Source organism: Oncorhynchus tshawytscha, unplaced genomic scaffold (genome assembly GCF_018296145.1).
Source record: "Oncorhynchus tshawytscha isolate Ot180627B unplaced genomic scaffold, Otsh_v2.0 Un_scaffold_4246_pilon_pilon, whole genome shotgun sequence".
Taxonomy (NCBI): domain Eukaryota; kingdom Metazoa; phylum Chordata; class Actinopteri; order Salmoniformes; family Salmonidae; genus Oncorhynchus; species Oncorhynchus tshawytscha.
In genome coordinates this window covers 1762078-1789542 of record NW_024609831.1, presented here as the reverse complement: position 1 = coordinate 1789542, position 27465 = coordinate 1762078, and the positions used below count along the sequence as shown (strand labels likewise).

At 43.7% G+C, this 27465-nt stretch overlaps 2 protein-coding genes across 2 annotated transcripts in view; both read right to left on the bottom strand.

The window, feature by feature from the left end:
- The window catches only part of LOC112237464 (interphotoreceptor matrix proteoglycan 2), a 29071-nt gene extending 13229 nt beyond the window's left edge, over positions 1-15842 (bottom strand). The window contains exons 1-12 of the mRNA XM_024406056.2: positions 15802-15842; positions 12900-15349; positions 12533-12694; positions 11021-11079; positions 10872-10892; positions 7390-7646; positions 7021-7082; positions 4238-4439; positions 2321-3987; positions 1823-2042; positions 480-690; positions 177-365 (exon numbers count right to left, since the gene is read on the bottom strand). Of these exons, the coding sequence (XP_024261824.2) occupies positions 177-365; positions 480-690; positions 1823-2042; positions 2321-3987; positions 4238-4439; positions 7021-7082; positions 7390-7646; positions 10872-10892; positions 11021-11079; positions 12533-12694; positions 12900-15245 (5396 nt within the window). The 5' untranslated portion in view covers positions 15246-15349; positions 15802-15842. The remainder of the gene's footprint in view (positions 1-176; positions 366-479; positions 691-1822; positions 2043-2320; positions 3988-4237; positions 4440-7020; positions 7083-7389; positions 7647-10871; positions 10893-11020; positions 11080-12532; positions 12695-12899; positions 15350-15801) is intronic.
- A 3982-nt stretch (positions 15843-19824) lies between these two features.
- Positions 19825-22103, bottom strand: LOC121846168 (interphotoreceptor matrix proteoglycan 2-like). Its single transcript, XM_042319403.1, has 3 exons — positions 21872-22103; positions 19996-20162; positions 19825-19857 (listed from the first exon to the last, which is right to left on the bottom strand). The coding sequence occupies exons 1-3, from the start codon at positions 22101-22103 to the stop codon at positions 19825-19827; spliced, it is 432 nt and encodes a 143-aa protein (XP_042175337.1).
- Positions 22104-27465: the final 5362 nt, after the last annotated feature.

Here is a 27465-nt window from a genome sequence, read left to right as displayed (position 1 = left end):
GTGTGTCCAAACTTTTGACTGGTACTGCAGTTATTAGGCAAGATAAGCCAAAATATTATCAGATGACATTACTCTACAAGCAACACTGCAGTGATATCTTAAATAACCATTACACATGACAGGTAAATAATCTGATTTACTCCTTCTCCCTCTGGGTTTATGAGTCTGCTGCTTACCGTAGAGGATCCTCTGAATCCTCCTTGTCATAACCGTCCCTCAGAGTCCTGGCCAAGAAGAAGATTGCCCCAGAGGCCACCAATAGGAATCCAGCCACCGACGCTATGGCGATGCCCACCACCAGAGGTTCTGACACATACTCCTCACAGTGTTCACCGCGGTACCACCAATTCTCTCCAACACGACATCTAGAACCACACAGAACACCATTAGAACCATATGCATCTCAAACACACACATACACATACACAAACCTATAGTGAATTCATCATGTCAGTGTCCTTAACTAAACTCCCACCCACCTGCAGATGGCTCCCTTGCCAGGGATGACATCACACTTCCCATCGTTGAGACAGAAGTCCTCCTGCAGGTCACAGATACTCTGGCACGGCAGTCCGTCCACGCTGAAGTAACCCGCGTCACACACACACTCCGCCTCCCCGGACCAGCGGTTCACCGTGCACATCGAATACTCATTACATGCTTGGAACTTGCAGGGGTTTGCCTGGTTGCCTGGCAACGACAAAGAAAACATAAAGAAATGTGTTTTGTGTGACCTCAGTTCTACCATCTGAGAACCTGGTGACTCAGGGAACGGGGGTTTGACTGTGCTGGTGATGGTGGTTAAAGCCCACTAATTCTAAAATAACACATAAATACACCACAGAAAATATATGTTAGAATGTTTCAGACTTTAGTCCTAAATTGGCTGATGATGACGTGCCCAGAGTACTTTAGTTGTCACTATCGGAACATTCTAGAAAAGAGCGAAGTATTCTAACCCTAACTCTGACTCCAACCTTAACTCTCTACCTCTAACCTTAACCCTTAACAAATACCTTTGTCTTTTTCTAATCCGATGCCCTGTGGAGACCTTACATGATGTGACATGATTAAGCATCAGTGTTACAGTAGATGATTATGATTGGCTCAGACAGATTACAACACAGATTTTACTATAACGACCCAGCCGGCCTTATAGAATAACACCATGGTGACTCATCCTCATTATGACACATACTGTACAGTACTGTTGCTGGTCACATTGTACATCTGCCCAGACGAGAGTTGCAAAATTCCCAGGTTTTCCAGAAGACCCGGTTGGAGGATTCTGGATTTCCTGCTTAATCCCTCCTGATTCCTGGAATCCTCCAACCGGGATTTTGGTAAATCCAGGGAATTTATTGAAAGTTCCCGGAATTTTGCAACCCTAGCCCAAACAGAAGTGTCAACCACATGAGATCACCATCCCCGGGGCCACAGTATCAAAGCCATTGACACATTGAGATCGTTATGTTATTTTCATGGGCTTTTTGAGTTACAAAGTGTTGAGAAAACAACTTGATTCATAACTAGAGAGTCATCTCACTTCAATGACTCAATACAGCAATCTCCTGCTGATGTGTTAATGTGAGAAGTTTGGGTTAGGTCAGCATGCCATTGCTTCTGTTGTCGACTTTCACATCTTTCAAGATCCAATAATGAAACCTCAGCTACAGAAGATCAGCCACCAAAAGGACATTACTGTCAGGAAATGCTTCACAACAATGAGTCCTTGTTGACATGATTTCATACATTTCCTACTCTCACTACAGAATAACATCACTCAAGACTCAATAATCACTTGTTTGCAGCTGAGGTTTACCTGATTCCACATCCAGTGAGTATTTGTCTATGGCGAGGTTCATGGTTTGGAAGGCTGAGTTAGCAAAGTCCTCTAGGATAAGGTAAACAGTATTGGTGACCCCCCGAGAGACGGGCTTCCCAAACTTCATCCTGCTGTTCACCACGATGCTGCCGTTACGGAAATTCAGGATCTCCAGGTTCTGGAAGTTGCTGAGGTTGGACTGTAGGTAAGGGATGAGCTACAGACGAGAAAGAGACATTGTTACTTTATGCTTCCCAAAACACCAAGATATACTGTATTCCACAGGTACTGTATTACTTGTGACAAATCCAATCACCATGGAAACAGTTCATTAGAAAGTTATAATACAGAATCCATTATATGCAACATATTACAACATTCAAAGCAATGAAAATGGTCAAATGAACTTGAGAAGGCCGTCTCTACGCATACTGAACATTCGTTTATGGCCCCCATACCCCAATGTTATTGCAGATAATCCCATATATCCTTTACCAGTTCGAGGAACCTCTGCTCCAGGGCTTTGTACTCTGTGGAATTCTTGTTGAAGAGATCCTCAGAGAACATCATGTTGGTCACCCTCAGGCTGAAGAACACCATCAGATCCTTGCCAGGGCTTTTCGCCATGGCGATGCTGCCCACGTCTGATCCGTGGGCGATGCTGGAGTACCCGCTGCTGTCCCCGTCCATGTGACTCGTTCCGTCATACACGTTGAAGGTGAGGTCAATTTCCGACATGGGGGAGTCTGGTGCGTAGTCTCCAACCGCTTGGATTGAAGTGCCGACTTCTAGTTCGTATGTGTCGTGAGCTGGGGAAGGGGATGCTAGCGCCATGCTAACATCTCCTTCTTCAATGCTAACATCTGACTCTTCTGCTGCCTCAAGCAGGTTTTCTGTGGGTCTGAATGTGGGCTGGAAGAATGGAGGTAGGATTGTTGGGGCAATTTCAGGTGTCTCAGAGATTTCAATGTCACCATGTGGTGCTATTTCTGTGGTGGCTGGATGGTGTGTGGCTTCCTCCTCTTCTGGTACAGAGTCAGATATACGAGAGAAGGGAGATTCCTTCTCGGGGGATAAGATGCTATGAGACTCTATGACTTCCGGGGCTGCTGTACCTGCAGCCACAACAAAGATTTGATCTTCAGCTAGGTCCTCCTCTGATATGTCAAGGGCTGGGAGTAGTGTGGCCAAGGGCCCTGCGACCTCCGCCCCCTGTTCCTCCAAGATCTCCACCTCTCCATCTTCATCCTCAGGATCGGGCACCAAGAGTAAAGGTCTGTCAGTGAAGGCTTCGATCTCTGGTGGTTCGGAGGTGATCATATCGAAGATGGACTCCTTGACTGTGAACAGCTCCATGTCTATGAAGGTAGGTGACTCAGTAACTGTGGGGAGTTCAACCTCTATTGGACTAGTTGGCTCCGACAGCTTCTCAACAGAACCATGGGTCTCAGCTGCTGGCCCTTCCAACACCAGGGCCTCAGTGGTGTAAAACTGAGGATAGGGATAATCAGTGACTGGTGCTATGATGGTGAATGGTTCGCTTGGGTAATAATCGTCATAAATCCCAGAGGCCTCCAGCGTCTGTATGGAAAGCTCCACGGTCAGGGTCTCTGCGGTCCAGAACACAGGGACTTCAGCGGTGGTCGTGTAGTCAGGTCGGGTACTAATGTCTTGGGTCACAGGCAGCCTGTCCAAGAAAGGCTGTTGTGGCTCTTCCTCAACTGGGGCATATTCTGGATGGGACTCAAAAGGACCCATATCCTCTGGAGTTTCAGTCAGGACAGATTCGGTGATCTCTTCCCCCTTCTCCTCATCCTTCTTCTCTTCCTCCTTTGGTTCCACTTCTGGATCTGGAAAATGCACCTCCCCCACCACAGAATCCTCCTCATCCTCCTCTATGTAGTCTGTCTCCTCAGTTGTCACAGGAAACCATGGGAAGACGTCAGCCCCTTGGTCATCCCCAGAGAAGCCGGAGCCAGAGCCAGCATCCAAATCTGGGTCTACTCTGGGAGGTGCCGGGGCAGGGGCCTCTGTGGTCTGTGGTTGTGAAGGGGAGGAGGTAGAGGAGCCTCCAGCACCGACCACACCATCCCCATCGGGAGTATCAGAGTCTTGCTGAGTGTTGCTGAGAAGAAATCCCTCTTCTTCAATATTTCCATTGTCTAGAAAAACAGGAAAACACATGCTTTGTTACTGGAACATGGAATCTCCCTTCTCTTCAGTGAAGGGAAACAGAGTGAAAACAGAATAGAGGAGAATCCATGATATTAACAATGGATAAATGGTTTCAAAACTCTATTAAATCAGATTTGAATGTGTTTTTTTGTGTTGTGTGTTACTGTGTGGTTGACAGTATACAAGGTGATGTGAATGTGGTCTTGTGATTTAGGAAGTAGAAACAGGACGGCTCACTCTCTGCAGGGACAGCAGTGGTGCTGGGTGGCAATGTGGTTTCATCCAGAACGAACACATCATTTTCACTGGCCACAACGCTCCCGGAGCCTTTCAAAGGGTCCACAGGAAACAGGAAATCATCCTTCTTCAGGAAGATGTCGCTGACATCCAAGTCTTGGCCAGGAGCATCTGGTGGTTTCTCAGCAGCCAGAACATTGTCCTGACACACCAGGAAGAAAAGACAAAGGTTGATAAAAGTGCACTGACATTATTCTTACATTCTACTAACGTTAGAGAAATGTACGTCTAGTAACTCACACTTAAATGAACGTCCGTGTGTATTGTTGTCTGCCTGTAGCCCAAACGGGAGGCTCGGAGACACGACAAACATAGAAAATGCCAAGAATATACCTAGATTAGGCTGGCTAGAGGAAAGATAGTCCTAAATCCTCTATGTATACGGGAATTTCCCGGGCGATACACCTGGGCTGGCCATGCCCCAAGGATGGACACACGCAACTACACTACATAGACTTACACCACCCATGCATACATAAATGCAAAAATACCTACATTTTCCCATGCACAGATCAAAAAAAACATGCATAGGATGACAGATATGATCACGTATACATTCAACAGCCCTTAGAAGTCAAAGTGGGGGGGAAAATGATCCTCAACATCTTCAGTGAATTACAGTGGAAATTCATCCTTCTATCCAGACTAACTTCAGTGGAAAGAAATTGCACTGGCATGCAGAAGATACATTTGGACACAAAAGCCGGCCCTCTGTGCCTCCCTAGCTGCAGCTGCAGATTAGTTGTGTTTTTCTCTCTCACAAGGTTGAGTTGTAGCAGAGTGTTTCTCTCTCACAAGGTTGAGTTGTAGCAGAGTGTTTCTCTCTCACAAGGTTGAGTTGTAGCAGTGTTTCTCTCTCACAAGGTTGAGTTGTAGCAGAGTGTTTCTCTCTCACAAGGTTGAGTTGTAGCAGAGTGTTTCTCTCTCACAAGGTTGAGTTGTAGCAGAGTGTTTCTCTCTCACAAGGTTGAGTTGTAACAGAGTGTTTCTCTCTCACAAGGTTGAGTTGTAGCAGAGTGTTTCTCTCTCACAAGGTTGAGTTGTAACAGTGTTTCTCTCTCACAAGGTTGAGTTGTAGCAGAGTGTTTCTCTCTCACAAGGTTGAGTTGTAGCAGAGTGTTTCTCTCTCACAAGGTTGAGTTGTAGCAGAGTGTTTCTCTCTCACAAGGTTGAGTTGTAGCAGAGTGTTTCTCTCTCACAAGGTTGAGTTGTAGCAGAGTGTTTCTCTCTCACAAGGTTGAGTTGTAGCAGAGTGTTTCTCTCTCACAAGGTTGAGTTGTAGCAGAGTGTTTCTCTCTCACAAGGTTGAGTTGTAGCAGAGTGTTTCTCTCTCACAAGGTTGAGTTGTAGCAGAGTGTTTCTCTCTCACAAGGTTGAGTTGTAGCAGAGTGTTTCTCTCTCACAAGGTTGAGTTGTAACAGAGTGTTTCTCTCTCACAAGGTTGAGTTGTAACAGAGTGTTTCTCTCTCACAAGGTTGAGTTGTAGCAGAGTGTTTCTCTCTCACAAGGTTGAGTTGTAACAGAGTGTTTCTCTCTCACAAGGTTGAGTTGTAACAGAGTGTTTCTCTCTCACAAGGTTGAGTTGTAACAGAGTGTTTCTCTCTCACAAGGTTGAGTTGTAACAGAGTGTTTCTCTCTCACAAGGTTGAGTTGTAACAGATACAGATGTAGCCCTTGATATGTGTGCTTCACAAAGTAAATATTCAGAAACACAAAATACCTCACGATAAACTAAATCTGAGTGAAATTCACATATACATCCCAGCAACGGATGCCCTATATGAATGAATGCAACAACACAGGCCTTTTAACCTCACCATATGTTCTGTATTAGTATGTCCTGCTCAAGGGACAGAGAAACACACACACACACGCACACACACTTGATCTCCCACAATGAAAATGGGCTTCCTGCAAACAGCCATGTGACTCAGAGAGACCGTCAAACCAGGTTGTGTTCACATGAATGAGCAGAGCGTCATTGTCTTTCACCACAGGATAAACAAAAGTTGTGTTATGCCCTAAGGACAACAATAAAGTTCTGTTTGGTCAAAGTGGACTCATTTAATAACGAATGGACTTCAGATGTGCTTATCTTTAACTACCAGTAACTGCCTTGTGCCTGTGTTAGACCCTAGGAAGCTTGCCATTACCTGAGAGAATGAGAGAGAACACATGGTAGTCAAGACAAATTGGACAACGCCATTCAGCCTAAACAAGATTGTAAATCAGTTTAATAAAGGATGAGAAAAAATAGGAAAAAATTGAGGGAGTAAATTCTGAGATTATTAAGTTTGTTCCCAGTCAAATGTGTCTTTGTAATTACAGTGACATCTATGAGAAAAGCGAATCATTCAGCGTAATAAATTCTTGTCATATTTCCACTCAAACCAGATTTCTTTCTATATTTCTTAGTGATTGAACACAACTGTTTGCTTAATATGGCATGCTGACTTGCGTCTTGAGAATAGTTTTGTGTAAAATGGACTTGACTATTTTTACAGACTTTTACTGAACTGAGACAGCTGGGTATGAATTCCATTTTCCAAAGCAACTTTAGCAACAAATGACTTTCATTGCATTCATTTTAGTGTAGCCTACACACCAACACACATTGAACTAGCAATGTCATCAACTACATATTCAGTTGACTATATTGCTAAAAGGATGCAATACACAATGTTCCTCAGGACAATGTGAGCAGTGAACTGACACTCACTCACCATCATGTCATTGGACTCTTCTGGTTTGGTGGTGGGTCTCCCTCCCAGAAACAAGTTATCAACTGGAAAATAAAACAGTCGTACACAAATCAACTGGAGAACCCTTTTACCTTTTCACACAAATCCCAGGACTAAACCCTTATTTAGCAGTGGTCGCCAACCCTGTTCCTGGAGGACTGCTCTCTGAGCAAGCTTTTGTGTCAGCACTAACCCACTTAATTGTACTAGATCAACTAATCCTCAATGCTATTATTAGTCTAGTTAGGTGTGTTAGTTCTGGGCTGGAATAAAAGCCTTCTCATAATGTAGCTCTCTAGGACCAGAGTTCATGACCACCTGTTTTACAGTTTATCCGGTCTGTAGACCTACCTCGCTCTAGCTGCAGTGAGTCAGGGTCTACATCCAGAGTGGTGTTGCTCATGAAGTTCTCCTTGTGCAGGGCTTCAGTGATGTAGTTTCGGAAGTCTGTTATGGTGTAGACCACAGTGGGGCGTTCAACAGCGTCACGGTAAGACTTCTCCACCACGTTGGACTGGAGGTTGATGTAGTCCATGGTCTCGTTACTGATGCCTGCCCCGTCCACTTCCAGAGTCACTGCGTAGTGGACTACCACAGACAACATACCCCTAGAGGAGCAATATTCATTTGATAGAGAGAGAGAAACATATTGAGGAACAGAGAGACACATTGAGGGACAGAGAGACACATTGAGGGACAGAGAGACACATCGAGTAACAGAGAGACACATTGAGGAACAGAGAGAGACATATTGAGGAACAGAGATACATATTGAGGAACAGAGAGACATATTGAGGAACAGAGAGACATATTGAGGAACAGAGAGACATATTGAGGAACAGAGACACACATTGAGGAACAGAGAGAGACACATTGAGTAACAGAGACACATTGAGGAACAGAGACATATTGAGGAACAGAGACACATTGAGGAACAGAGACACACATTGAGGAACAGAGAGAGACACATTGAGTAACAGAGACACATTGAGGAACAGAGACACACATTGAGAAACAGAGAGAGACACATTGAGTAACAGAGAGACACATTGAGGAACAGAGACACATTGAGGAACAGAGACACATTGAGGAACAGAGAGACATATTGAGGAACAGAGAGACACATTGAGGAACAGAGACATATTGAGGAACAGAGAGAGAGACATTGAGGAACAGAGAGACATTGAGGAACAGAGAGACATATTGAGGAACAGAGAGACACATTGAGGAACAGAGGCACACATTGAGGAACAGAGAGAGACACATTGAGTAACAGAGGGAGACACATTGAGTAACAGAGAGACACATTGAGGAACAGAGAGACACATTGAGGAACAGAGAGACATATTGAGGAACAGAGAGACACATTGAGGAACAGAGACATATTGAGGAACAGAGAGAGAGACATTGAGGAACAGAGAGACATTGAGGAACAGAGAGACATATTGAGGAACAGAGAGACACATTGAGGAACAGAGGCACACATTGAGGAACAGAGAGAGACACATTGAGTAACAGAGGGAGACACATTGAGTAACAGAGAGACACATTGAGGAACAGAGAGACACATTGAGGAACAGAGAGACACATTGAGGAACAGAGAGACATATTGAGGAACAGAGAGACACATTGAGGAACAGAGAGATACATTGAGGAACAGAGAGAGACAGAGGTCCTAGCTTAATTATTACAGAGGTCCTAGCTTAAAGAGGTCCTAGCTTAAAGAGGTCCTAGCTTAAAGAGGTCCTAGCTTAAAGAGGTCCTAGCTTAATTATTACAGAGGTCCTAGCTTAAAGAGGTCCTAGTTTAGGCACAGTGCAGTCAAATGTGATTTTCCTGTGTTTTATAGATATTTCCACACAATGACTGTGGAACTTTACTGTGAAATTGTGAAAACTATGACAATCCCCTTTAAGTAAAAGAGCTGTTTAAAAAGACAGCCTGAAATTTCTGCCTGTTTTGGTGGTATGGAGCTTACGCCTTTTCATCACCATGCGGTCAGTTATTTAATACAACAATTAGAAAGAGAGTTTCAAACCTCTCTGCCAATACCAGCTAGTTTTCAGTTTTCCCCTCCTAACTTAGACCACTCCCAGACAGTCCGAGGGAAATTCTCGCTTGAGAAAGTTTTCATTGCTAAGAAGATATTTATGTTTCTTGTTGACTATTTTAACTGAAAACAATGACAGTAAGATACTTAATTGTTACCCAGAAATGATTTGATATTGAGATAAAAACGGCTGCATTGGAACTTTAAAGTGGTCCTAGCTTGGAGAAGCTATATCCTAATCTAGATACTGTGTTCCTGGTCAGTTTATGACCATCTTCCCTTTCTCCCCCCAGACAGCCCAATTCTCCTTCAGCTCTAATTCCCTGGCAGCTCCATTTAAAGGTTGCATGCTAACAGGGCTTTATATGACCTGCAGAACAAACTGTGAAGAGCCGAAGGTGGGTTAAAGGCCTCACTGTGCTCGCAACGTTTAGTTTTCCACGATGCCAGTTTGTAGGGGAAACCAGTGAGGGGCTAAACCAGCGGGGGAATCTGGCCTGGAGCCTCCGTACTGGTTGACAATCAGGAGGAAAGTGATCTTGTCATAAAACTCTGCCTTTAATCTCATCATCATGACTGGCAGATGGCCAGCGGGGTGAGAGATGGGGCTTACCCCACTTCGGGGGTGATTGACCATTGCAAGGCCATTAACTGTAAACTGGAGCATTGCAGAACTCGTGTAATATAAAGACGCCAACTAACAGAAAACACAGAGAAGTCCAATGTGACATGTAGCCAAAAGGAATCACGTTTTAGCTTTGTTTTTTGTGCTTTTCGTGTCTGCAATGGTGCCGATGCACTGAGCTATAATGATTGACAGGCATTGGAAGTATGCTTGTAATGCTGGTAGACATAGTGTGGAACAACTGAAGACTGTGGCAAATAAGCAGAAAACATCTAACCATGCAGTAGGTACGGTAAAGGCTTGGTTCGTTGGCTCAGCCAGACACAGATGCACATGCATATCCCATTAGTAGATATACATGTGAGATACTCAGTGGGATTTGGGTTAGCTCAACTGTGTAGTCATAATGGTTGAACTGGGAGTGATAGCATTGCAATGAGATGGATTTATCACGCTCCAGTGCACTTTCACACAGGTATCTAGCCTGTTATTACAGCACTCTCCAGGACGTCATCAACTGTAATGTGTGTGTCAGTGGTCGTTGTCATGGATTTAGGAGCCATAAATCCTGACATGTGAATCCATTAACAGTAACCAGGTTTCCAGCCATCCTTTTTATGCGAGTAAAGTACATGTTGGATAAAAAATGTCACGTGTCACGACAGGCCTGATGGGAACAGCAAATCTGTCGGTAAATCTGTCGACAAACAAATCCGCTAGACAAGGTGGGAGTTAATTATGAGAGATATGGCGGTGGAAACGCATTCATGTGCATACATTGATAAATATTGAGGGTCTTATTCTGGTGACATGATGATCGATGCTTGGCTGGCTGCCATTTGACAAATAAAAATGATTATCCATAACAATCACTGATGTGATCTTCCTGTCTGGGTTGGCGCCCCCCCTTGGGTTGTGCCGTGGCGGAGATCTTTGTGGGCTATACTCGGCCTTGTCTCAGGACGGTAAGTTGGTGGTTGAAGATATCCCTCTAGTGGTGTGGGGGCTGTGCTTTGGCAAAGTGAAGACATCCCACTTTGTACAACCAAGCATGTGGTTTTATGCAGATTTTAGAATATTCGCATGAACATCTGTAGCCAACTGGATGTAAACCTTGTGAGACAGTTATTTGGGTCAGAAGAAAGAAAATATGCTTACCTTTGGAGGTCCTTCTGAGGCCTGGACACATTTGGAAAAGACAAAGAAATATTAGAACTTGATATTGAAATAGCATATTGCCTGTTCAATTAAATATGATGCTTTATAGGTAGTAGATCAATGGATTTATAGCTGTTAATGATGCTTACCTGAATTCAACTACAAAGACCTGCTTGAACCCTGGTAACCTTTCAAATGCATCTTCAATCTAGATGAGAACGATGAAAAGAAAACACACTTAGTTAATTACAGCGTCAAGTTGGAGTTTTTCTCAGGAGAATGTAAAAGATCCACCCTGTTCGCCAGACATGCCTGCGTCTATACCAGTACTGTGAATCCCTTACGCCACCAGTTAGCGATATCATTCTCAGTCCAGGACCACATAGGATGATCAGTTACTGCAGTATAGACAAAAATCAAGTCAGTCCCCTGTCCAAGTCGGTGTAGTGGCTGTCTGTGTGCTAAAGCTGTCCTCTAGGATCTGTGCCACCTCCCTTCTTTCCCATCTTGGCCAGCAGCAGTAAGGCTCTGTCCTGTTGTTTACTTATTCATCCTCTCTGTATGTCTGCATCTCAAATGGCACCCTATTCCCTATTTAGTGCACTAATTTTGACCCGAGCCCCATGGGGCTCTGATCAGGCCCTGGTCAAAAGCACTGCACTATATTGGAAAATAGGCGGCCATTTGGGACACGTCTATAACTAATGGCCTCTGCTCTGACATAAACTCTGGCTCTGCCGGAGAAAAGGACAAAATGTGAGGTGGCAACATCCAGCGATGGGAATACACCGTCCGTCCCTGTGGGTTCCCAGCAGAGGACATGTTTCCAGAGCTGTCACACTGACTGGTGGACCTCTGATTTTTCCAGGCAGCTTTCTTCCTGTTCTTCAGTGAATACAGTATATAGCTGGCAAGCCCGGACAACCAGTACAACATTCAAAAGCTGTTTACAGTAAATAGATACAGTAGAATATATATATAGATATCTTTCAACCTCTTCTGAACTTTCTGTTTCTACTCTGTACACGCAAGAGTTAATCATGTAAAATACACTGTCCAAAACATTAGGAACACCTGCTTTCCATGACAGATGGATCCCTTATTGATGTCACCTGTTAAATCCACTTCAGACAGTGTAGATGAAGGGGAGAAGACGGGTTAAAGAAGGATTTTTAAGCCCAGAGACAATTGAGACATGGAGTGGGTATGTGTACCATTCAGAAGGTGAAGGGGCAAGACAAATTATTTGAGTGTCTTTGAACAGGGTATGAAAGCAGGTGCCAGGCACACCGGTTTGAGTGTTTCAAAAAGTGCAACGTAACAGTTTCCAGTGTGTATCTAGAATTGTTCACCACCCAAAGGACATCCAGCCAACTTGACACAACAGGAAAGTATTGGAGTCAACATGGGCCAGCATCCCTGTGGAACGCTTTCGACACCTTGTAAAGTCCATGCCCTGACGAATTGAGGCTGTTCTGAGGGCAAACGGAGGTGCAACTCAATATTAGGAAGGTGTTCCTAATGTTTTGTACACTCAGTGTACATCCTGTATGTGAAAAGAAGGAAACAAAAACAAAAGCAGGTGTCAAAAAGGACGGGACCAAACAATTGTTTTTACCAAGAGCCTGCATGGGGAGAGCAGTATACCAACTCTACTGTACCTTATGGGTGAAATGTTTGGCCACGCGTTGGTAGTAGAAGCTAGAGGGGTCTCTCAGGGCGTCGTTGTAGTTCTCTCCCTTCAGCTGGATGCTGAGTTCTACCACCTGCTCCTTCATGGGTGTGGACGGCCTCGTCATGATGTCCTCGATCTCATTGCCCAGCTAAACACAGGACACAAAAACAGATCACATCATTACAATATCACTTCACTCTCATTCATTTCAGTAGACAGTGTCTTTAATCTATAGCTGATGCACCTCTCTTATTGTGTGTTTAAGAATGCTTCTATCCTTTATGAAATAACAATTTGATTATTGATTCTGTGTTTCATTGATTGCAATAATAATAACCTCGTCATTTCCTTACCGTGTTTTCCACCTCTGTTATGATATCTTGGATCCCTAGGAAGTCATCATTTGTTTCTTCGGTGACCCTATAACGATCACCGTTATTGTTCTCCTCTGCATCCTTATAACGATCGCCATTATTGTTCTCCTCTGTGTCCTTATAACGATCGCCATTATTGTTCTCCTCTGTGTCCGTCAAAATTCCAGTTTCAGTGGTAACCTTATGAGTAATCTCCACAGCAGCCTCCTGTGTCGCCTCTGGAGTGGACTCACCTGCAGCCTCTGTGGTTATCTCCGCTGCAGCTTCTGAAGGCTCTAGAATGATCTCTTCGGAAGCCTCTTCTGTAGTTTCAGTAATTGTCTTTTTGGAAGCCTCTTCTGTAGATTCTGGAATGATCTCGTCTACTGCCTCAGATGGGACCTCTTCTGAAGCCTCTGGAGTTTCCTCCTCTGAAGGTTCTGGAATTTCCTCCTCTGAAGTTTCTGGAATTTCCTCCTCTGAAGGTTCTGGTGTTATCTCTTCTGGAGTCACTGAAACTATTTCTTCTACAGTTTCTGTTGAGTCTTCTTCAGCAGCTTCCAGAGTCATCTCTACAGTCTCTGGGGGGATTTCTTCTACAGCCTCTGGAGTGTCTTCCACTGCAGTCTCCAAACGGACCTCTTCTGCTTCCTCAGGAACTTCTTCAGTAGACTCTGGAGTTACCTCTATCTCCACCTTGGGATTGTCCTCTACTGCAGTTTCTTCTGTAATCTCCTCAGCCTCTGGAGGTTCCTCCACTACATATTCTGGAGTTAACTCTACTTCAACCTCAGGAGTGACCTCCAAAGTGGCTTCTGAGGTGACCTCCATCGTAACTTCCTTCATCTGTACTTCAGCCTCAGGAGTGACTTCAGCCTTTATTGTTGCTTCTTCAGTGATCCCTGTTACATCCTCTGGAATGGCCTTTACTGAAGTTTCTGGAGTGACTTCTTCCTCAGGACCAATTTCTATTACCACTTCATTAATAGTAGTGGCTACAGTTTCCTCTAGTACAGTCTCTGGAGTGATCTCCTCCGTAGCCTCGAGTATCAAATGCATTGTGGCAACTGAGATAACTTCCTCTAAAATCTCAGGGGTCTCCTCTTCAGTGTCTTCTGGGGCAACATTTACTGTAGCCTCTGAGGTGGTCTCCACAGGGAGCTCCTGAACATCTCCATCTGAACCCTCTGAAGGGATCTCCATGGCAGCTTCAGGCTCTGAAGTGTCCCCTGGAGAAACTTCTGGAGTTAATTCTGCTGCATCCTCTGGAATATCCTCATCTGTAGTATCTTCTGACGTTGCCTTGGTAGCAATGTCTGAAGTGGTCTCCAAAGTGACGTTTTCTTCTACCGCAGCTTCTGTGATCTCCTCATCTGTGGTATCTGAAGTGACCTCTATAGCAGCCTCTTTAATCTCCTCATCTATGGTGTCTGAAGTGATTTCTGTGGCACCCTCTGTGATCTCCTTGTCTATGGTATCTGATGTGATTTCTGTGGCGCCCTCTGTGATCTCCTTGTCTATGGTATCTGATGTGATTTCTGTGGCACCCTCTGTGATCTCCTTGTCTATGGTATCTGAAGTGATTTCTGTGGCACCCTCTGTGATCTCCTTGTCTATGGTATCTGAAGTGATTTCTGTGGCACCCTCTGTGATCTCCTTGTCTATGGTATCTGAAGTGATTTCTGTGGCACCCTCTGTGATCTCCTTGTCTATGGTATCTAAAGTGATTTCTGTAGTACCCTCTGTGATCTCCTTGTCTATGGTATCTGAAGTGATTTCTGTGGCAGCCTCCGAAGGCGCTTCAGAAGGGGTTTCAGAAATGGCCTCCAAAGAAGTTTCTGGAATAAATGTTATTTCAGGTTCTGGGATATCCTTGTCTGTGGACCCAACAGGCATATCGATGGCAGCTTCTGAAGGGACCTCTGCAGGGATCTCAATGACAGCCTCTGATGGGACCTCTGCAGGGATCACAATGGCAGCTTCTGGTGGGACCTCTGCAGCGGCCTCTTCTGCCTCCTCCACTGTATTGTGTGTGGTATCTGAGATTACTTCCTCATACATTTTCCCAATTACCTCATTAATGGGCTCGTGGATGACAGTGACAATAGGTTCAGATGTGATCTCCACAGTGTCATCTGAGGTAGCATCGGATGATTCCTCAACAGCAGCCATATTAACCTCATCACTAGTCTCAGCAATGACTTCAACTGCTTTTTCGGAGTTGACATCAAAGGCAGCTTCGGTAGTGGCGTCCTCTCCTATCTCCTGTATTGTCTCGTCGGTCTCTGAGGTGACGTCGATGTCAGCATCTTCAGTCACAGAGTCAGTAGTTTCTGGCGGGACCATCTCTGTGACCTCCTCAACTGGCTCTGCAGTAATGACAGGAATGACGTCAACATCTCCTCGCAAGGTTGGGAAGGTGTCTGGCTGTACGACAATGACTTCATTGTCTACAGAAGAAAACAAGAAGGGACCCAGAAACAAAGAATATATAAGTATGAATAAAAAGAGGGTGTATTATACGTGACACAGAATACAATTATATAAGAAAACATTCTACATGACATCAATGAATTGCTACTGAACATGTCTGGCACTGAAATTGAAAAGCAGTGTGTTCAGACAAGCGGTTCAGACAATCTCTTAGGAAAGTCTAGCGGTCCCTCTATCCACTGTCCATTGACAACGTGGTGTGTCATTAAGAAGGATTAAAGGCCTATTCTGGGAGCAACGCATGTCTTGATCAGGCTACAGTAGTCCTATGCAGCACCCACAATAACCTCAAGACAGTACTAGACTACAGACAGGGGCTAATAGTCTAGCTATACTGTCACTGATCAACATATGGCATAAAAGACAGATGCATTTTGCCCAGACACTGAATTGAGGTTAAGAGGTCAACCTTTTTGGGTGGTGGCCAATTCTGGTGGAGTTGCCGCAGTTGGACTGTGTGAAAGAGAGACAATCAATCAGTAACTTCAACATGTTGGACTGTGTGAATGAGAGACAATCAATCAGTAATGTCCACATGTGATACAAAAGATTCTAGGTTGTAAAGCTCCCACTTTACAATAAGCACCCCTCATACCTGTGTAATAAAATGGCAGTTACGCAGGAATGTACAGCGTCATTACAATAATTACATAGTAATTCAAACTGGTATACCTGTTCAAATGGCTTTCATGCTATTGTGATGTCATTAGCAAATCAAAACCAGGTATTACATGTTGTTACACTGTAGCCCTGTACGTAACTACCAGGTATTACATGTTGTTACACTGTAGCCCTGTATGTAACTACCAGGTATTACACTGTACCCCTGTATGTAACTACCAGGTATTACACTGTAGCCCTGTATGTAATGACCAGGTATTACATGTTGTTACACTGTAGCCCTGTATGTAACTACCAGGTATTACATGTTGTTACACTGTACCCCTGTATGGAACTACCAGGTATTACACTGTACCCCTGTATGTAACTACCAGGTATTACATGTTGTTACACTGTACCCCTGTATGTAGCTACCAGGTATTACACTGTAGCCCTGTATGTAGCTACCAGGTATTACACTGTACCCCTGTATGTAGCTACCAGGTATTACACTGTACCCCTGTATGTAACTACCAGGTATTACATGTTGTTACACTGTACCCCTGTATGGAACTACCAGGTATTACATGTTGTTAAACTGTAGCCCTGTATGTAACTACCCCTGTATGTAACTACCAGGTATTACACTGTACCCCTGTATGGAACTACCAGGTATTACATGTTGTTACACTGTACCCCTGTATGGAACTACCAGGTATTACACTGTACCCCTGTATGTAACTACCAGGTATTACATGTTGTTAAACTGTAGCCCTGTATGTAACTACCCCTGTATGTAACTACCAGGTATTACACTGTACCCCTGTATGGAACTACCAGGTATTACACTGTACCCCTGTATGGAACTACCAGGTATTACATGTTGTTACACTGTACCCCTGTATGTAACTACCAGGTATTACACTGTACCCCTGTATGGAACTACCAGGTATTACACTGTACCCCTGTATGTAACTACCAGGTATTACACTGTACCCCTGTATGGAACTACCAGGTATTACACTGTACCCCTGTATGGAACTACCAGGTATTACATGTTGTTACACTGTACCCCTGTATGTAACTACCAGGTATTACATGTTGTTACACTGTAACCCTGTATGGAACTACCAGGTATTACACTGTACCCCTGTATGTAACTACCAGGTATTACACTGTACCCCTGTATGGAACTACCAGGTATTACACTGTAGCCCTGTATGTAACTACCAGGTATTACACTGTACCCCTGTATGTAACTACCAGGTATTACATGTTGTTACACTGTAACCCTGTATGTAACTACCAGGTATTACACTGTAGCCCTGTATGTAACTACCAGGTATTACACTGTACCCCTGTATGTAACTACCAGGTATTACACTGTAGCCCTGTATGTAACTACCAGGTATTACACTGTAGCCCTGTATGTAACTACCAGGTATTACACTGTAGCCCTGTATGTAACTACCAGGTATTACACTGTAGCCCTGTATGTAACTACCAGGTATTACAAAAGTAGACCTGCTATAATACTTTGCTGTTACTGTCTACATGCGTGTAGCTTACAGGCACAGCAAGCTGTCTACAGCAGTGGCTATGATCAAACAACAATGTAGTAGTTGTATGAATTTGGTTGAAGCGAGGGGGGAAAGGTTGAGCAGGCTGCAGAGCTGTGTGGTGCACGGAGGCTGCCGTGACGGCACATTTACATGTTACATTTTCATCATTTAGCAGACTCTTATCTAGAGCGACTTATATAAATTTTCATACTTTTTTTTATACTAGTCCTCGTAGGAATCGAACCCACAACCCTGGTGTTGCAAGCGCCATGCTCTACCAACTGAGCTACACGGGACTACATCACTGTTATGGATAGCATACAACACAGCAGTGTTTCTATAGAGCTGTGTGGGCACCAAGACAGCAGGCTTTAGTGTTGGGAACAGGCCTACCTGCACACTTTGGACCCTGAGCTTGTGGGCTCGCTGACGTGGATGGGACGGGGATGAGGAGAACATGGAAGTGGTGTAAATACAATGTGGTTGATGAGGGGTTGAGGTTGAGTAACGTGTGTGACGTTCAGCGGGATGCAACATTCTGTACGTCTGCTCTAAGTGACCTGAATGTTCTGTAACGTTGCAACCTGCTGAACGTGACACAGGCATATACTTACAGTGGGGAGAACAAGTATTTGATACACTGCCAAATTTGCAGGTTTTCCTACTTAGAAAGCATGTAGAGGTCTGTAATTTTTATCATAGGTACACTTCAACTGTGAGAGACGGAATCTAACACAAAAATCCAGAAAATCACATTGTATGATTTTTAAGTAATTAATTTGCATTTTATTGCATGACATAAGTATTTGATACATCAGAAAAGCAGAACTTAATATTTGGTACAGAAACCTTTGTTTGCAATTACAGAGATCATACGTTTCCTGTAGTTCTTAACCAGGTTTGCACACACTGCAGCAGGGATTTTGGCCCACTCCTCCATACAGACCTTCTCCAGATCCTTCAGGTTTCGGGGCTGTCGCTGGGCAATACGGACTTTCAGCTCCCTCCAAAGATTTTCTATTGGGTTCAGGTCTGGAGACTGGCTAGGTCACTCCAGGACCTTGAGATGCTTCTCACGGAGCCACTCCTTAGTTGCCCTGGCTGTGTGTTTCGGGTCGTTGTCATGCTGGAAGACCCAGCCACGACACATCTTCAATGCTCTTAATGAGGGAAGGAGGTTGTTGGCCAAGATCTCGCGATACATGGCCCCATCCATCCTCCCCTCAATACGGTGCAGTCGTCCTGTCCCCTTTGCAGAAAAGCATCCCCAAAGAATGATGTTTCCACCTCCATGCTTCACGGTTGGGATGGTGTTTCAGGGGTTGTACTCATCCTTCTTCTTCCTCCAAACACGGCAAGTGGAGTTTAGACCAAAAAGCTCTATTTTTGTCTCATCAGACCACATGACCTTCTCCCGTTCCTCCTCTGGATCATCCAGATGGTCATTGGCAAACAGACTGGCCTGGACATGCGCTGGCTTGAGCAGGGGGACCTTGCGTGCTCTGCAGGATTTTAATATATGACGGCGTAGTGTGTTACTAATGGTTTTCTTTGAGACTGTGGTCCCAGCTCTCTTCAGGTCATTGATCAGGTCCTGCCGTGTAGTTCTGGGCTGATCCCTCACCTTCCTCATGATCATTGATGCCCCACGAGGTGAGATCTTGCATGGAGCCCCAGGCCGAGGGTGATTGACCGTTATCTTGAACTTCTTCCATTTTCTAATAATTGCGCCAACAGTTGTTGCCTTCCCATCAAGCTGCTTGCCTATTGTCCCTTAGCCCATCCCAGCCTTGTGCAGGTCTACAATTTTATCCCTGATGTCCTTACACAGCTCTCTGGTCTTGGCCATTGTGGAGAGGTTGGAGTCTGTTTTATTGAGTGTGTGGACAGGTGTCTTTTATACAGGTAATGAGTTAAAACAGGTGCAGTTAATACAGGTAATGAGTGGAGAACAGGAGGGCTTCTTCAAGAAAAATTAACAGGTCTGTGAGAGCCGGAATTCTTACTGGTTGGTAGGTGATCAAATACTTATGTCATGCAATAAAATGCAAATGAATTACTTAAAAATCATACAATGTGATTTTCTGGATTTTTGTTTTAGATTCTGTCTGTCACAGTTGAAGTGTACCTATGATAAAAAATTACAGACCTCTACATGCTTTGTAAGTAGGAAAACCTGCAAAATCAACAGTGTATCAAATACTTTTTTTGTATTTTTCCTTGTGACCGCATGCAAGTGCTGGTATCTCAGACATTGGAACGTTTGGAACTCACCTATTCGGAGCAGCAGTCATCACCACTCTCTGAAATAAAAACAGAATCCATTGATAAATAAAGCTTCTCAATCACATACCAATAAACTACACACACTTGGACACACACACATACACATCAATATCCATAATGTTTTACGTATCAAATTGTACAAAATTCTCACTCACAGCCCTAACAAGAGAGACGTGCTCCTCTGATCGGCTGAAGTTGCTGCCAATCTCCATCACGCTGACAGTTCCATCCTGACATAAGTTAACCCAGGCCTGGTACTCATCTCTCTCAGGTAGACGGTCCCAGAAGATCTTGAACGCCTCCCACACCGTCTCCTGACACACTGGACAGCACACAGACACAGGACTGGGTCAGAGACTAGCTTTCACACCCAGAATTCTTTGTGTACTTCCTGATTGGACAGAATTGAAATGGAATTGACCCCAACCCTGATTGACACAGAGACATGTGACACAGAGGTCACACTCTGTGACACAGATGGATGTAGAAGAAGACCCGCTTTACATATATGAATATTCAATCGATTTAAATCATACTGTGTAGTACAAGGATATGGAAATCAAAACAAACATTGACATTTAGCTGACATTTAGCCAGCGATCCTGACAGGAAAAATCTCTCCAATGGACAGCTATGAAAAATGAAGGCAATCAGGGAAATGTGAGGTCATTTTTTGATCCATACACACATATACTCCCAGGTTCCAGACAGCATCACCATTTCACCACCCCTGCTGACATTGAAATTACTTCTCAGCTCAAGACATGTGGTTTTCACAATGTACCAGTACCTCTGCTTTGGAACAAAAAAGCTAGCAAAAAACGTTAACCCCCTTTCTTTTTCTCTCAATCTGCAGCCACATCTGTAGGCTACATTTCAGGTTTGGAGGCTGAGGACAACCAGAAAGCCCTTGGTAGAGGAGCTAGCGGGAGCAGGCCTGAGGGCTCTCATATTTTCCTGGCAGCATGGCTCATCTGATCAATGTCTAGAGGACTACTATTTCGGTAGCGAGGCAGGGTTCAGACTGAGGACTGGGGCTTTCTCTCTAAGCTTCCCCAGGTGGAGCACCACATGTTCGGGTTGAACTGACAGAAGGGCACCCTGGTGCAAGGCTGTCTGGTGCCAGGCTCTCTGCCTGGCCTCACCTGAAATCTGGTCCTTACCAGTATCAATCAGTCTATACCAAAATGAGGTTGGACGTTTGATCTTAAACGTGGAGCGTTTCTCAGCCTCCATGACTGACTACCATAACTATAGCCCTGGAATCATGATAGATTAGTTACTGTCGTTGATTAACTTCCAGTAATTTCCCTTGAGTTCCAACAAGGCTCTGAACCATTGTTCCAAACAAACGACTGATAGAGAATGGTAACACCGGGCTGTATTTCAGCGGCTGAAGCCATGCACGTGGATGACCATAGGGCTTTAATAAAGAGGCTGGAAAAGTACTGCTTACTGCATGGTTCATGTTGGAGGTGATTAAAAGAGCACACGTTTACATGACAAACATCTATTTATCTTCCCCACCTGTCCATTCCCAATTAAATATAAGATCATCACAGAAAGTTGTACTCATTTTGATGGTATATAATGGTTGTGTTATTACAATAAAAGCATATTAAATCCGTAATAAGTCATAGACGGCCTTATGATAAAAGGAGTGAGATTAGCCTTCTGTCACATACACTCTTAGAAAAAAAGGCGCTATCTAGAAGCTAAAAGGGTTCTTCGGCTCTCCCCATAGGAGAACCTTTTGAGGAACCCTTCTTGGTTCCAGGTAGACCCCTTTTGTTTCCGGGTAGAACCCTTTTGGGTTCCATGTAAAACCCTTTCCACAGAGGGTTCTACATGGAACCCAAAAGGGTTTTACCTGGAACCAAAAGGGTTATTCTATGGGGACAGCCGAAGAACCCTTTTGAAAACCTTTTGCATAAGAGTGCATGCACCACAGGAATTCAATTAATCTGGCTGAAGAACAAAGATTGTAGATGAATAGACTCCAGGTCATAATACAGTAGTGAAAAAGCTTACCTCGCTGGTGAAAGTACTTCAGATGGTTTTCTATCGCCTGGTCTACAGTCTCTTGAGAACAAAGCTTCACTCCACTGGGGAAAATAATATTCCGCTTTTGTCTAGAAATAGCACCCTTTCCTTTGTATGTCTTGTGGGTCAAGGGCTCCAGACCTTCATCTGACTCCAGTTGTCTTGAAATCCCAGAGGGGTCTTGAGATTTCAAGTGTTTCACTACCAAACCTCTATCCATAGCAACCCCATGCAAAGCATCTGTAAAAGTACATGAGACAGTTATACATGTGACCAGAAGTCAAACAGCCATCATTAAATCCTCTACTGTACCTACCCGTGCCAAAGTATCCTGTCAGAAGGATGGCAGACACAACCCAAAAAACACAGTTCCTCGTTAGCCCCGGCATTTCTCAAAGAGCCAAGATCCAAGATGCAGCCCCAGTCTAGAGTAAATCTTCTCAATCCTTCTCAGTTCATCAACAAGAGGGTTTTGTTTACTGTCCATCCACTTGATAGCATTGTGTAAAAATAGGGCTATTCCTCTGGTTATTCTTCGTGGGCTAGGCTATCCCCCCAGTGTAACGGGATGTGGTTACAGTGCTGAAGACAGCTCCCCAGCCTTACTCAGGTAAGCAGATGGGACTTTGGCAGGAGATTTCTTTCTGCTTCCTAATCCTATTTGATAAGCTTTAGTGGTGCCTCTGCAAGACTTTAGTCCAACCGTGCATGGTTGTTTAACTTGTGAATAATCTGTGTTGGCCAATGTGGGGAATAGGGATAGTGATGGTCATTTTTTTTTTTTACATAATTGCATATTTTCACAACTGCAAAACATGCAATAACAACTTATCCTACTTATTCTATTGGCTTGGTCTGCTTACATTAATTCATTACTTACTCATTCCTTTTATATTTACAGTACTTGCAGAGATTCACAATGTGAAATGTGATTCTCACGGTGACATTATCAACAGATGTGAAATGCATTCAAAATCACCACAAATTGATTGTGGCCTTCATTTAAGCTAGAGAGAGTATGTGAACGTGTCCTTTGTCTCTGTCTTTCAGGGCAATCTTGAAACCTCTCTGCCCAATGCCATTACACACAGCAGTAAGTATAGGTAGGTCAGTATAAATTCAGGTGAGTACAGATGTAGGATCTTAATTTGATCACTCTTTTGTTGCTGAGAATTTTCCCGCACGGCAGGGAATGCAAACTTGTAGTGTATTTAAGTTTTAAAAAGGCTTCTAAAGCTCGTAATTTCCACTTTAAAATGTATCGAACTCGACAACAAATGTCCATTCATTATAATCCACATAATTAAAATGTCCTGTTTCTCCAGGATTATTTTCCTGCTGTAGTAAACTGGCTCAAATTAAGATATTACATCTGTATCTGTAGGTGAGTCAGTAGAGGTCAGTGTTTGTGGAACCTGCTGTACCACAACACAGACATGCAATCTTCCCGGGAGGCTGATTTGGTGGTGAGTAATGAACATTGCTGCCAATAAGCTCGTCTGACCTGTAGCAGGACAGTGCAGCTCAAGGGGTAGACCCAGGTGACTAGATGCTACTTATCCTTTCTGACAGGAAATGTGCTTATTCCCTTCAGGACAGAGGAAATCAGAACAGAACAGCAAACGGAATTGACCATCTGTCTATTGTATTCACAATGTGTAACATTGTTGTGGCAGACAATTGACATCTGTAATTACGCAAGTGTTTGGAATAGAGCATTGGATTCATTCCAGTATCAATCAAATGTATTTTTAAAGCCCCTGGGACAGAGTAGCACATCTGGAGAACAGGTCATGCATGTCGCTGGCTGTAGGATTGGGTCGAGACCTGCCACCGTCCGGTCATTAGTGGATAACTGCCTTTGCATGCCTTCTCAGAGAGCAGTAGTGTGGTTTCTGAGGTGAGATGCTGAGACTAGGGCAAGGCAGCCAGGTGGTCTCTCTCTCTGGTGAGGCCTGATTGACAGACTGAGGCTTGTTTAGGAAGTTAGCGCTAGAAGGGTAGGTGGAGTCTTAAAAGGACAGAAGGTCTCAGAGGCTGCCTTTATGTAGGACCATCACCCATCGACTCTGGTTTTCTATGAAGAGACTACAGAAGAACGGGGGGGAGGGGGCTCTAGAGAGCCATCGTGTCCAAAGAACTAGCTAAATCTGTCTATCCAGCAGTCCGGCTCAGATTAGCTGTCCTGTGGCCCCTAGTGGTGCACAGTTACCTCATCATGCTAGCCTACTGTCTACAAGACAGAGTATGCATCCCAAATAAACATTTATTGTAGAACTGGGATTCCTGGGAGGCATTCTGATGAAGATCATCAAAGGAAAGTGAATATTTACACTGCTATTTCTGACTTCTGTTGACTCCACAACATGGAGGATATCTGTAGCTATGGTCTGAGCACTGTACTCAGATTATTGCATGTGTGCTTTTTCGGGAAAAGCTTTTTTGAAATCTTGCATTAAGGAGAAGTGGATCTAAAATTCCATGCATAACACTTGTATCTTTTAGCAATGTTCATTATGAGTATTTCTGTAAATTGATGTGGCTCTCTGCAAAATCTCAGGAGGTTTTGGAACTACTGAAAGTAATTCCCCAATGTAAACTGAGATTTTTGGATATAAATATGAACTTTATCAAACAAAACATACATGTATTGTGTAACATGAAGTCCTATGAGTGTCATCTGATGAAGATCATCAAAGGTTAGGGATTAATTTTATCTCTATTTCTGCTTTTTGTGACTCCTCTCTTTGGCTGGAAAAATGGCTGTGTTTTTCTGTGACTAGGTACTGACCTAACAATCGTTGGTGTGCTTTCGTTGTTAAGCCTTTTTGAAATCGGACACTGTGGCTGGATTTACAACAAGTTCATCTTTAAAATAGTGTGAAATACTTGTATGTTTGCGGAATTTTAATTATGGGATTACTGTTGTTTTGAATTTGGCACCCTGCACTTTCACTGGCTGTTGTTGTGGTACGCTTACCGTCCCCACATATCCCAGAGAGGTTAATGAACACTTCCTTTCAGCAAGCGACCCCCACTGACCCACCATCTAATGAAATTAGTAGCATTCTTATACAGGCAATGACCTATAATCCTGCTTGGCCCCAGCAGGGACCCTGCTTTTGTCCAACACGTCATTGTGTTTTCATCTAAACATGGCAGTTAACAATTATTGCTCAAAATGAAGACTTTCACTCAGTCACTTGATGGAGTTTCTTTATTGTCATTACAAAGTAGATTTGATGTTAGCCCATTTAAAGTTAAACTATCTGTAAATTAAAACTTCAAACTGCTTTAACACGGTTCTCTATAAAACACATCTCCAGACTACCTGTTGACTATCTGGACCGGTCTATTGGAAGGACATTGATCTCTAGACCCTAAACCAATGCATTAGTAGTTGTAGGCTGGAAGGTGTAAGACAAGTTAAGCAGTATGGATGTCCTTGGTTCATTCTATGGAACCCTTGAACCCCGTAAAGCCCATCCATAGTGAACCAGTCGACGTATGGCCTTACCTTAACAGCACAACTTAGACCTTCAGACCGGCTACTGCATTTGACTATACGGCTTTTACTGAACTATAAGACAGAATTAAAGCCAACATAATTATATAGTATTAGAATAACAATATGGAAGAATTGATAAACACTAGTTTTTATACTGTAGTAGTGGGGACATTTTCTGACAGTGGCTAAATCAATGGGGTAGAGATTTGGATGGGGCGAAAAGGAAAAGGATAGCCCAACTCATTTGGGAGGTGTGGGGGGGTGACCGTTACCCTTCCAACAGCAGTAGGGGTGGAGGAGGGCTCTGTCCTATCTAAGAGGGCTCTGTCTGGGGCCCACATGCTGTGAGAGGCTGCACCAAAGACTCCAATTATCCAAAAACTACCAACTTAACCCAATTAAGTACATATGGTTAAGCACATATCCTATCAGACTTAGTGTTAACGACCCAAACTGAAAAACCTATTAACTGTACCCGTGTGAAAAACACACAATAACTTAAAAGGTCATATCTGGGATTCTCGCTCTACAATATTGTGATGGTGACAGAAGAGAGTTCTGTCCAGCCGTTGCTAGGTAGACTTTGGGGGCATCTTTAATCCAGGAATATACCACATTATAAATACATCACTGTAAATACATCATTATAAACATGCCATTAACAAATCAATGTTTACACCGTGAAAACAAACAGAAACTCAAATGGAAACCCTTACTGTGTGGGGAGAATGTTATTTCTGTTTCTTATGACAGAGTGAGTCAGGTCCATAGACTTTCATACAGCACAAACACAAAGGGGAATTGAGTTCTGCCTGTAAACAGAACAGGGGAGAGGTGCTGTTCTAATCCTCATATTACAAGTGGTCATTGTGTAAGCTTACTCAGTGTTCCTCACTGGAACACGGGCTTTTCCTTACAAACTAAGCAGCTACAACATGAGGAGCCAAAACTAAAACACTGCCAACGTGTTGACTTGTCTGTAGTGATAACACTATTGTTTAGCAGCTACATGAGGAGCCAAAACTAAAACACTGCCAACGTGTTGACTTGTCTGTAGTGATAACACTATTGTTTAGCAGCTACAACATGAGGAGCCAAAACTAAAACACTGCCAACGTGTTGACTTGTCTGTAGTGATAACACTATTGTTTAGCAGCTACAACATGAGGAGCCAAAACTAAAACACTGCCAACGTGTTGACTTGTCTGTAGTGATAACACTATTGTTTAGCAGCTACAACATGAGGAGCCAAAACTAAAACACTGCCAACGTGTTGACTTGTCTGTAGTGATAACACTATTGTTTAGCAGCTACAACATGAGCCAAAACTAAAACACTGCCAACATGTTGACTTGTCTGTAGTGATAACACTATTGTTTAGCAGCTACAAAACAAAACACTGAGGAGCCAAAACTAAAACACTGCCAACGTGTTGACTTGTCTGTAGTGATAACACTATTGTTTAGCAGCTACATGAGGAGCCAAAACTAAAACACTGCCAACGTGTTGACTTGTCTGTAGTGATAACACTATTGTTTAGCAGCTACATGAGGAGCCAAAACTAAAACACTGCCAACGTGTTGACTTGTCTGTAGTGATAACACTATTGTTTAGCAGCTGCAACATGAGGAGCCAAAACTAAAACACTGCCAACGTGTTGACTTGTCTGTAGTGATAACACTATTGTTTAGCAGCTACAACATGAGGAGCCAAAACTAAAACACTGCCAACGTGTTGACTTGTCTGTAGTGATAACACTATTGTTTAGCAGCTACAACATGAGGAGCCAAAACTAAAACACTGCCAACGTGTTGACTTGTCTGTAGTGATAACACTATTGTTTAGCAGCTACAACATGAGGAGCCAAAACTAAAACACTGCCAACATGTTGACTTGTCTGTAGTGATAACACTATTGTTTAGCAGCTACAACATGAGGAGCCAAAACTAAAACACTGCCAACATGTTGACTTGTCTGTAGTGATAACACTATTGTTTAGCAGCTACAACATGAGCCAAAACTAAAACACTGCCAACGTGTTGACTTGTCTGTCGTGATAACACTATTGTTTAGC